At 38.5% G+C, this 12,432-nt stretch overlaps 1 protein-coding gene across 1 annotated transcript; it reads left to right on the top strand.

Moving 5' to 3' along the window:
- Nucleotides 1-6,721: 6,721 nt before the first annotated feature.
- On the top strand, nt 6,722-7,660 carry LOC109261528 (putative olfactory receptor 2B8). Its single transcript, XM_019440054.2, has one exon. It carries the CDS (start codon nt 6,722-6,724, stop codon nt 7,658-7,660), a length of 939 nt encoding a protein of 312 aa, XP_019295599.2.
- The last annotated feature ends 4,772 nt before the right edge of the window (nt 7,661-12,432 follow it).

The raw sequence follows: 12,432 nt of genomic DNA, 5'->3' as shown, positions 1-12,432 counted from the left end.
TTAAATGAAGAATACCTTCAAATATTTATGTTTAAAATTAAGTAACTGAATGGAATCTTCCTTATATATGTATACACAAATATTTTGGGCACTTGTGATGAAAAAATCTTAAGTGTTTTGTAGAACATCTAGGTCATCACAGATGAGAGTTGTAGTAGCTGGGGAGGTCTAGGGAGTTATTTGTTCCCTATCAAATATGCGAACTAATAAAAAGACAGGTTAGGCCTCCTCTGACATTGTCCTCCATAGTTATTGTCCCTGAGGATTGCCATGTTTGGGCAGCTCAGTGACATGGGCTCATTAAAGGTGTGGGCATCCATTCCCCAGAGACGTCTGCAGGGGAAGGGACTTAGTTCTCTGTGCCAGCCCAGACACAGCTCAGAGTTACGGCACTTTTGCCTGCTCATAAGGTCTCACTGTCACACAGGCAGGTCACCGTACTCGAGAAACCATACTGAGAGTTTGTGACTGCCTTCATCTTCTACCTCCAAGAGGCAAAGTGCAGATCTCTGGTGCCACATGAAGACCTGTGAAGTCATTGTGAGAAAGTGCCCTTTGCATAAGAAAAAGTTATGGATGACCCATTGCTGGTATAGTCAACCTTTGCATTTCCTGCAGACTCTGATTCTACATGTCCGTGTTCCTATCCCCAGAGCTGTATTTAGGCAGTAACTTGCAGTGGAGGTAGGGAAATGGATTAAACCCAACAGAGAAGGTGAGAAAAGGTGAGTGAAAATGGAACTAAGTCTCTCTGTTGCTTTAAGAATTGGGAAGTTAAATTATTTTCAGTTGCAATTGTTTTTGAAATAAAAAGGTTGTATTTGTTTGCATATGTGGTGAATTGTCTGAAGGAACAGACTATGGAAGTTTATCAAATAGAAGAACTAAACTTAATTACTGATTAGAGATGTCAACAAGTCATTCCTAGACATTTCATTCTATGTAGTACATTCGTCACACGTCTCTATGCTCATATGAAAACAACTTAAATATGCATGTTTGGTGATAATAAAATGTTTTTTATGCATATATGTAAAAGTATTAGATTGAGTGTTTCCATGCTATTCCTTTGGTTCCGTAATGTCTGTGAAATATTGTTGTCTATGTAGAAACTCATTGTCAGTATTTATAGTTTCTAAATGCTCATTTTCTCCTGTATTACAGAAATATCTAAAATATTCACTGAGTATTGAAAATGCTTTGTGAAATTTACTACAGGGAAATTCCATTTTGTGAATGTTGTGTCAATGCATCTTGTTTTTGACTTTATTTTTAACAAGAAATGATGATCTTTCATTTGAATACAAATACCAACATGAAGAAGACAAAGTTGAAGGAAAACTGAATGTTTACTTAATTGATGAACTAGGGAAATGATGAGTTGTGTGTGTGTGTGTGTGTGTGTGTGTGTGTGTGTGTGATTGCACTGAGGTCATGTGTAAAGTACACTAGGTCCCACCCATCTACCCTTGCACACAATCATGAATGGACTCTTGTATGAACAGTGTTGGTGACCTGCTCAGATGCTCTTTACCTGCTGGGGCTCCAATCCAAACCCTGCTTGTTATGAGTGTGGGCTCCAAGGTTCACAGCCATTCCCTTCTTGAGACAATTGCCCTCACCTGCAAAGGAGCTATAGTGCCAGGTGGTCTGGGGAACATGGTGGGTGCAGCTCAAGCCAGTGACAGACTTATGGGATGTACAAAAGGCTGCCAATGCCAAGGCAGGACTAAATCAGATGTAATTCATGTTCCAGAGCCATGGTGTCCAATAGTGTAGTAAGTAGCCACATAAGGGATTTAAATTTAAATTCATTACAATGAAAAACGTGTGAAGTTCAGTTTCTTAGCTGGGAAATTTTAAATGCTCAGGCAGTGACAAGTGGAGAGTGGGTATAGTATTGGACAGTGAGGACAGAGTATTTCTACCATCACAGATGGATGGTTCTGCTGGAGAGTTCTGGCCAGCTTCTCATGGGATCAGACGCCTGCTCTGTTCCACTGGAGACCACATCCTTGCTTAGCAATATTCTCTGCTGTCTTCCTTCCCTCACCCCGTTTATCCCGAGAGCATTCCCTGAATAAACAACCTGCAGTGGAAATCCTACTTCATCATCTTCTTCCATAGAACCTGCCCTACAGCCCTGTCAGTGTTCATTATATCTGTCATTTCCTATGTAGTGATGGCTGTATCCCCTCATTTGCTCAAACTCACTCGTCATCGGGGGCCTGTTCTCATATGTCTGAGGTCAGCTCAGACCCATGGGACAGAAGCATCAAGAAAGCAATAGCGATTCAGTCATAGAACTAAGGCTGAAGAAATCTTGCCCACACTTTTCCAGGATTCATTCAAGAACTGGATAGGGCAGAGTATGTATGTCAAATATATCAGTGAGTGTTATATATTTTAAATATCTTAAGTGTATTCATTATCTTGAGATATTTTGTCTTTAAAATATGTAGTGTGCATACTGAGCATCTAGTTTGTGGAAATATGGATTCTTGCACTGAAATTTTTAGAATTTTGTGTCAATATTGAACAGTTATGGTAATCACTGCATCTCCTTGTGTGTGTCAGGAGTAAGCATTTAACCTCTTTTATTTGTTGCCTGTTCTTTGTTTTTTAAAATTATTTATTTTTAAATTTACATCCAAGTCAATTAGCATATGGTGCAACAATGATTTCAGGAGTAGATTCCTTAATCCCCTTACCCATTTAGCCCATCCTCCCTCCCACAACCCCACCAGCAACCCTCTCTTTGTTTTCTATACTTAAGGGTCTCTTATGTTTTGTTCCCCTCCCTGTTTTTATATTATTTTTGGTTCCTTCATGTTCATCTATTTTATATTGTGAAGTCCTCATATGAGTGAAGTCATATGATATTTGTCTTTCTCTAATCCCGCTTAGCATAATACCCTCTAGTTCTGACCACATAGTTGCAAATGGCAAGATTTCATTCTTTTTGATTGCCGAGTAATACTCCATTATATATATATACCTCTTCTCTTTATCCATTCATCCATCGATGGACATTTGGGCTTTTTCCATACTTTGGTTATTGTTGATAGTGCTGCTATAAACATTGGGGTTCATGTGCCCCTTCAAAACAGCATACCTGTATCCCTTGGATAAATACCTAGTAGTGCAATTGCTGGGTCATAGGGCCATTCTATTTTTAATTTTTGGAGAAGACTCCACACTGTTTTCCAGAGTGGCTACACCAGTTTACATTCCCACCATCAGTGCGAAAGAGATACTTTTTCTCTGCATCCTCGCCAACATCTGTTGTTGCCTGAGTTGATAATGTTAGCCATTTTAACAGGAGTAAGGTGGTATATCATTGTGTTTTTGATTTATATTTCCCCGATGATGAGTGCTGTTGAGCTTTTCTTCATGTGTTGGTTGCCATCTCGATGTCTTCTTTGGAGAAGTGTCTATTCATGTCTTTTGTCCATTTCTTCACTGGATTCTTTGTGGTTTTTTTGGGTGTTGAATTTGGTAAGTTCTTTAAACCATTATCTGATATGTTGTTTGCAAATATATTCTCCCATTCCATTGGTTGCCCTTTAGTTTTGCTGATTGTTTCCTTCGCTGTACAGAAGTTTTTATTTTGATGAGGTCCCAATAGTTCATTTTTGCTTTGGTTTCCCTTGCCTCTGGAGATGTGTTGAGTAAGAAGTTGCTGCAGCCGATGTCAAAGAGGTTGTTGCCTGCTTTCTTCTTGAGGATTTTGATGGTTTCCTATCTTACATTTAGGTCTTTCCTCCATTTTGAGTTTATTTTTGTGTATGGTATAAGAAAGTGGTCCAGTTTTCCCAGCACCACTTGCTGAAGAGATTGTCTTTATTCCATTGGACATTCTTTCCTGCTTTGTCAAAGATTAGTTGGCCATACATTTGTGGGCTCATTTCTGGGTTCTCTATTCTGTTCCATTGATCTGAGTGTCTGTCTTTTGCCAGTATCATACTGTCTTGATGATTACAGCTTTGTAATACAGCTTGAATTCTGGGATTGTGATGCCTCCTGCTTTGGTTTCCTTTTTCAAGACTGCTTTGGCTGTTCGGGGTCCTTTATGGGTCCATACAAATTTTAGGATTGTTTGTTCTAGCTCTGTCAAGAATGCTGGTGTATTTTGATAGGTATTGCATTGAATATGTAGATTGCTTTGGGTACCATTGACATTTTAACAATATCTGTTTTTCCTATCCAAGAGCATGGAATCTTTTTCCATTTTTTGTGTCTTCTTCAATTTCTTTCATAAGTTTTCTATAATTTTCAATGTATAGATTTTTCACCTCTTTGGTTAGATTTATTCCTAGGTATTTTATGTTTTTTTTTGGTGCAATTGTAAATGGGATTGATTCCTTGATTTCTTTTTCTGTTGCTTCATCATTGATGTATCCGAATGCGACTGATTTCCGTGCATTGGTTTTATATCCTGCAACTTTGCTGAATTCATGGATTAGTTCTAGCCATTTTTTTGTGGAATCTCCTGGGTTTTCCATATAGAGTATCATGTTATGTGCAAAGAGTGAAAGTTTTTGACCTCCTCCTGATGATGTCTGTTCTCTTAATTATTATTGTAAAATTGAGTTTTGCGAGATGTCATTTGCCATTATATCCCCTTTTTGATGGTTATCATACATAATGTATGCTTTTTTCAAGTATTTATTTTTTTCTGTATGTGAAGTAATAATTTATTTGTGATTTTTAAAACTGGACTTTTCTGTATCATATCATCATATATCATATCATATCATATCATATCATATCAGTTGTGTTCCACATAATATAAGTTCACACACACATATAATCCCATAAAATAGCAAATCACTTTACAAGTCATCTCACCAGCATTTTATTTTTTCTCAACTGCCTTCTTAGTCCTTATTGATATAATATTGTTTAAATATATCATTATTTTATTCTAATGTTGCATTATTATATTGGTGTTTTCCTTGGATGAGTTAGCATTTTATGTTTGTGCTCCTTCACATTGGTGGGTACTTCCCCTACTAGACACATTTTAAAATTTGTCAGGAATCTATCTCTGGTAAATGTATCTATATTCATGCTTGTCTGCAAGAGTTGGAACCATGGTTTGCTTTCATTGTTCTTCTGAGCAGGTGTGAGTCAGATGCTGTTCCCTTGTGTTGCACATTTAGATCGTCTCAAACACCTGTGTAATTAATTCTATTAAGAAATTTTTGTGCATAGATTTTGTTTATCAAATGTCATTGGTATCACTGATCACATCTTTGTAGGAAAAGGAGGTGTAAAATAGTGTCAAATACCACATCCTTTTCTCAATATTTATGACTATTTGTTTTATGCCAGTTTTGTACCAATTTCTTTCACCCATCAGTGGGTCTAACCCCAATCATGATTCAGATTTTAAAAGTCTTAGAAGAATCAACAATGTGCTGTATGCCCAACCATTTGAATGTGATAGAACTGAAATCCTCATTTTCTGATGCCTCTTTGGTCAGCGTATAACTCTTCTTCAGTAGTAAGCGTTGGATGAAAATGGTCATCACCTAGCCTTATATTTGGCAATGTATTTGGTCCAGTGTCACTAACTCTGCAAGGTAGCTTCCAGAAAGGTAATAATTAACCTAATATTGATGGATGTCTGAGATTTTGTGTAATACCAAAATCATTTTTTGTTCATGCCTTCCCTTGTATACATTAAGTATTGCATTATAGCGCTTTGACCTGCCATTGCTTTGAGAGTGCTTCTGTCTTTAGCTCTGTGTGTTTTTCTATTGCTTATTTTATCATAGGAAGTGTATGTACATAACTACATGGTTGGATAACTTTTTAAAATGTTTTTTGTGACTAGAATGTTGATAGGGGATAATCCAACTTATTTCAGGAATTTTACAGACACTAGTTGGTGTAATGTATGTAACAGAAATCTGTAGAAGGAAGAGGAAAATATTGATGACTGGATTTTTGAGTTCTGAATCCAACTGACTTGACACAGCCAAATGAATTTTTGGAGTTCCTGTTAAAATGGTATGGTAATTTTAAGCATCTTTAGGGAAAAAGTTAACACTGTGATTGAATGGTGGTATTCTGGTTCTCTCTGATTATTTGGTTTACTACCACAGGAAAAAAACACCAATGTGTGTTTATTTGCAGATCTAGTCATGAAATTTTGAATGTAATTGAATTTTTTGTATAAGTACATTGTAGGTCATAAATTCCTACATCTGGATGCATTTGGAGATTATGTTGTATTGTAAAGTGCTGCATGTGAGTTGTGTGCAAATCCAGTTGTGTGGAATTATGAGATACATATTTAAAATAATGACTCTCTTTCTGTCTCCATCTCTTTCCTATTCTTTCTGATTTCATGCCCTCTTTCTCCTCATCCTGTTTTTCTCTAAATGTACCTACATATTCAAAGTACTTCAAATCCTATTTAAGATCAGACTGAAAGAACTTTTGTACCTATGACTGATGGAAACACAAGGTCCATTATCTGATTTTCTATTACATATTAATGATTTACTTTTTTGATAGTGTGGAGCTATATTAGTATAAGCAATGTCAGTTTCAATGAGTACATAATTTATTCAAATAGTTATTTATATAATCCAATGGCCATGTCTTTTAACATGATACATCCACCCCCTGCTAACTTTCTATTATTTAGAACATTTCTTTAAAAATTGCTAAATACTTGCTGTTGACAGGAAACATGTGGTAAGAAAGGATGGACCTGAAAAATGGAAGTTCTTTCACTGGTTTGATCCTGCTGGGTTTCTCTGACCAGCCTCAGCTGGAGCGAGTCCTCTTTGTGGTTCTTCTGATCTTCTATCTGCTCACCCTGCTGGGAAACACAACCATCGTTGCATTGTCCCTCCTGGACCCACACCTGCAGACTCCCATGTACTTTTTCCTCTCCAACCTAAGCTTTCTGGACCTGTGTTACACGACCAGCACTGTTCCTCAGCTGCTGGTTCATCTCAGGGGAGCAGACAAATCTATCTCCTTCAGCGGCTGTGTAGCTCAGCTGTTCATCGCTCTAGGGTTGGGGGGCACAGAATGCATTCTCTTAGGGGTGATGGCATTTGACCGCTACGCAGCCGTCTGCAGGCCCCTGCAGTACACAGTGATCATGCACCCCCGTCTCTGTGTCCTGATGGCTTCTGCATCGTGGTTCATTGGTTTTGCCAACTCCTCATTGCAGACGGTGCTCATCTTCCTTGTACCACTTTGTGGGAGAAATAAAATAGACCACTTCTTTTGTGATGTTGCCCCACTGCTCAAGCTTGCCTGTGTTGACACCACTGTGAATGAGTCTGAGCTCTTCTTTGTCGGTGTGATCATTCTGCTCATACCTATGGCATTAATCACATTCTCTTATGGTCAGATTGTCAGGGTGGTCTTAAGAATAAAGTCAATTGCGGGACAGAGGAAAGTGTTTGGGACATGTGGATCCCACCTTACAGTGGTCTCCCTGTTCTATGGCACGGCCATCTATGCTTACCTCCTGCCCAGCAACAACCACTCCCAGGATCAGGGCAAGTTCATTTCTCTCTTCTACACCATCATCACCCCCATGGCCAACCCCTTCATCTATACACTGAGGAACAAGGATGTGATGAGTGCAATGAAGAATGTGCTTTATGGGGGCTGTGACTCCAGATGACTGGGTTTGGAAGACCCTGTGATAGAAGTCTTTGAATTCAGACCCTTTAAGGTGTTTGTGTCCAACACATGTCCTCCAATATTTCCCCTAATGACTCTCAAGGAAATTTTCTTACCGTATTCTTTTATTCAAGTGAGCATTCCAAGTCTAAGTTCATGGATTCATTCCAACCTCCAGAGATGCTGGTTTAGTGTTTCTACAGAATTTGCATCATATTCATTTTTTAGAAAGCTCCACAGGTTTTTCTTGTTTCACCCCCTCTTGGGAATAGTATTCCATTTCTAATTGTAAAAAAAATATGCACATACTATAAAGGCATACTGAAAAAAAGAATAGCAACAACTATAATAGTGTAGGAAATATTAGCATTTCAGCATTTTCTAGCAATTTCTGGAGGCATATCACTTATTCTTGCAATTTGATCATGGCTCTATTAAATGGTCCATAGGTTGACGGTATCACAGCTTTTTCCCAGAATTAGTATATAACTTGGGAAAGAAAAATTTTAGCTCAGAGAAAATCCTGGTAACATCAATCCTGATGAAGTCATTCAGATATTAGGCCCTAGTGTGACCGTAGCAGTGTGACAGTAATTTAATGTAGCCTTCATGTCACAGAGGGAGATGGTGTAATGCAGTCATCCCAGGGACAATGGGAGCATCAGGTAGCAATACAGCAGGTGGTGCTTATGTGTAATTTTGGGCATAGTCACTGAAACACCCATGTGAGTGTGCAACTTGCTTATTTTAAGTTTGTGAACCCTCCCATTCATTAAACTTGTCTTTGGAGGACATCAAATGACACAAGTCCTAATTTACATTTTTTTTTTTTTTACCTATAATAATGCAGCAAAAGTTTCAAAGGGTAAAATATATTTATTTATTTATTTATTTATTTATTTATTTTTTAAATGTTTGTTTATTTTCGAGAGAGAGAAGGACAGAGTGTGAGTGGGGGAGGGCAGAGAGAGAGGGAGAGAGAATCCGAAGTAGGCTCCAGGCTCTGAGCTGTCAGCCTAGAGGCTGACACGGGGCTCAAACTCAAGAACCGAGAGACCTGACCTGAGCTGAAGTCAGATGCCCAACTGACAGAGCCACCCAGGTGCCCCTCAAAGGGTAAAATATATTTAGATACTCACTTCATACCATTTTATAAATTCTTTGATTGAGGCCTGAAGTAACCAAGGCTTTTGTATCTCACATCTGCCAAAAGTCCCATACAATTTGATTGCAGGGAAATATTACAAAACAATAAACAATGACCTCTATTTTCCAGGAAATCCCATGTTCTTGGAGCTCATTTGGATTCACCAGGAGAAAATTTAAGAAAGAAATATATATTAATCATTAAAAATCTCAATATGTCTGAGGTTTACAAATAGTCGTCTCATTATGAAATAGCTGTAATCCATTCTAAATTATAAGTAATAAATAGAAATTTTCATAACAAGTGAGTGTGACATTGTAGCCTTTAGGTCTCAACTCAAGCTCCCTTTGTATATACATATGTTGTGGGGTATGGATCTGTTTTTTTTTGTATGTATTTATTGTCATGAACAGTGTATTTTCCCATGGAAGCTGGAGCTTTGACAATGCCACCATCAAAGAAAGGTTTATGATACTTGGTAGGTTTTCCCAGCGTGTAGCCCAGTGTAGGTAAATGTATTTGTGTCCTCAATGGGACACATATCCATAACAATCACACTGTTTCCTCTCCTGACAGCTAACTGGCATCCTCCTGGGTCTTGAACCCCCTGAGCTGCTCATGCTCCTGACACGTGATCTTGGAACAGGAACAGCATTAGGCAGGCTGGAAATGTCAGCTCAGGAAGATTCTCACATGTCATTGTTCTGTCTGTATTCCTAACAGCATCACAGTATTCACAGTTGACATCAACACCTGGGATATATTTTTACACCATAGTAATGCTGAATGAACACCAGCCTAAAAACAGTTTTATAAAACTGTTTATCCCTGATGCTGACAAATTTCCTGCTCTCTCTTATGTTTCAACCACATCCTGACAGTTATACCAAACGGCCACTGTATAATCCCTGAAATGAACTTTCCGTGGTGCGAAAACCCTCAAGGACTCTTTTAAATATTTTTAAAATTTTTATTATTTTTGAGAGAGAGACAGAGAGAGAGCATGATCGGGGGAGGGGCAGAGAGAATGGGACACATAGAACCAGAAGCAGGCTTCAGGCTCCAAGCTGTCAGCACAGAACCTGACATGGGTGGGGGGGGGGTGGGGCTTGAGCCCATGAACCATGAGATCAAGACGTGAGCTGAAGTCAGATGCTTAACTGACTGAGCCACCCAGGTGCCACCCTCCACCAGTGTCTACTTTATCCATTCATCCGTTGATGGACATTTGGGTTTTTTCCATAATTTGGCTATTGTTGATAGCACTGCTATAAACATTGGGGTAAATGTGCCCCTAAGAATCAGCACTCCTTTATCCACTGGATACATTTCTACTAGTGCTATTGCTGGTTCATAGGGTAATCTATTTTTAATTCTTTTGAGGAAGCTCCATACTGTTTTCCAGGGTGGCTGCACCAGTTTGCATTCCCACCAGCAGTACAAGAGGGTTCCCCTTCCTCCATATCCTCGCCAACATCTGTTGTTTCCTCAGTTGTTAATGTTAGCCACTCTGACAGTTGTGAGGTGGTATCTCATTGTGGTTTTGATTTGTATTTCCCTGATGGTGAGTGATGTTGAGCATTTTTTCATGTGTCTGTTAGCCATCTGGATATTCTCTTTGGAAAGTGTCTATTCATGTCTTCTGCCCATTTTTTCACTGGATTATTAGTTTTCTGGGTGTTGAGTTTGGTAAGCTCTTTGTAGATTTTGGATACTAACCCTTTATCTGATATGTCATTTGCAAATATCCTCTCCCACTCTGTCAGTTGCCTTTTAGTTTTGTTGATTGTTTCCTTTGTAGTATAGAAGCTTTTTATCTTGATGAGGTCCCAATAGTTCATGTTTGCTGTTATTTCCCTTGCCTTAAGAGGCATGTCAAGTAAGAAGTTGCTATGGCTGAGGTCAAAGAGGTTGTTGCCTATTTTCTCCTATAGGTTTGTGATGGTTTCCTGTCTCACATTTAGCCCTTTTTTCCATTTTGAATTTATTTTTGTGTATGGTATAAGAAAGTGGCCCAGGTTCATTCTTCTGCATGTTGCTCTCCAGTTCTCTGAGCACCACTTTTTAAAAGCGACTGTCTTTTTTCCATTGGATATTCTTTCCTGCTTTTTTCAAAGAGTAGGTGGCAACACATTTGTGGGTCCAATTCTGGGTTATATATTCTATTCCATTGGTCTATGTGTCTGTTTTCATGCCAATACCATGGTGTCTTGATGATCACAGCTTTGTAGTACAGGCTGAAGTCCAGGATTGTGATACCTCCAGCTTTGGTTTTCTTTTTCAACTTGACTTTGACTATTCGGGGTCTTTTGTGGTTCCATACAAGTTTCAGAATTGTTTGTTCTAGTTCTGTGAAGAATGCTGGTGTTATTTTGATTAGGATTGCATTGAATGTAGAGATTGCTTTGGGCAGTATCCACATTTTAACAATATTTGTTCTTCTAATCCATGAGCATGAAAAGTATTTTTCCAATTCTTTGTGTCTTCTTCAATTTCTTTCATAAGCTTTCTATAGTTTTCAGTATACAGATCTTTTACCTCTCTGGTTAGGTTTATCCCTAGGTATCTTATGGTTCTAGTTGCAATTGTATGTGGGATCCATTCCTTGATATCTCTTTCTGTTGCTTCATTATTGGTGTAGAGAAATGAAAACAATTTCTATACATTGATTTTATAGCTTCGACTTTGCTGAATTCATGGATAAGTCTAGCAGTGTTTTTGGTGGAGTCTTTCAGACTTCCCATGTAGAAGGTCATGTCCTCTGCAAAAAGTGAATGTTTGACTTCTTCTTTGTCAATTTGAAGGCCTTTTATTTCATTTTGTTGTGTGAAGCTGAGGCTAGGTCTTCCAACACTATATTAAACAGCACTAGTGAGAGTGGACATCCCTGTCTTGTTCCTGATCTCAGGGGGTAGGTCTCAGTTTTTCTCCATTGAGGATGATGTTAGCTATGGGCCATATATATATGACTTCTATGATGTTAAGGTATGTTTCTTCTATCCTGACTTTCTTGAGGGTTTTTAGTAAGAAAGGATGCTATATTTTGTCAAATGCTTTTTCTGCACCCATTGACAGGACCACATGATTCTTATCCTTTCTTCTATTAATATTATGTATCACATTGATTGATTTGTGAATGTTGAACCAGCCCTGCAGTCCAGGAATGAATCCCACTTGATCATGGTGATTAATTGTTTTAATACACTGTTGAATTCATTTTGCCAGTATCTTGTTAAGAATTTTTGCACCCATGTTGCTCAGGGATATTGGCCTGTAATTCTCCTTTTTTGTGGGATCTTTGTCTGGTTTGGGAACCAAAGTATAATGCTGGCTTTATACAATGAGTCTGGAAGCTTTCCTTCTGTTTCTATGTTTTTGGAACTGCTTCAGAAGACTAGGTATTAACTCTTCTTTAAATGTCTGATAGAATTCCCCTGGGAAGCCACCTGGCCCAGGACTCTTATTTGTTGAGAGATTAAAAAAATTTTTTTAACGTGTATTTATTATTGAGAGACAGAGAGAGACAGAACATGAGCATGGAAGGGGCAGAGAGAGGAGGAGACACAGAATCTGAAGGAGGCTTCCGGCTCTGAGCTGTCAGCACAGACCCTGACGTGAGGTTCGAA

Source organism: Panthera pardus, unplaced genomic scaffold, assembly GCF_024362965.1.
Source record: "Panthera pardus isolate Hobbes unplaced genomic scaffold, ASM2436296v1 HiC_scaffold_281, whole genome shotgun sequence".
In the NCBI taxonomy this organism is placed as follows: Eukaryota; Metazoa; Chordata; class Mammalia; order Carnivora; family Felidae; genus Panthera; species Panthera pardus.
The sequence above is the reverse complement of the archived record's forward strand: the minus strand, read 5'-3'. Positions and strand labels throughout refer to the sequence as shown.

What these genes read in the sequence shown, in the direction of transcription:
- LOC109261528 (XM_019440054.2), top strand. Translation starts at nt 6,722, where the DNA reads ATGGACCTGAAAAATGGAAGTTCTTTCACTGGTTTGATCCTGCTGGGT.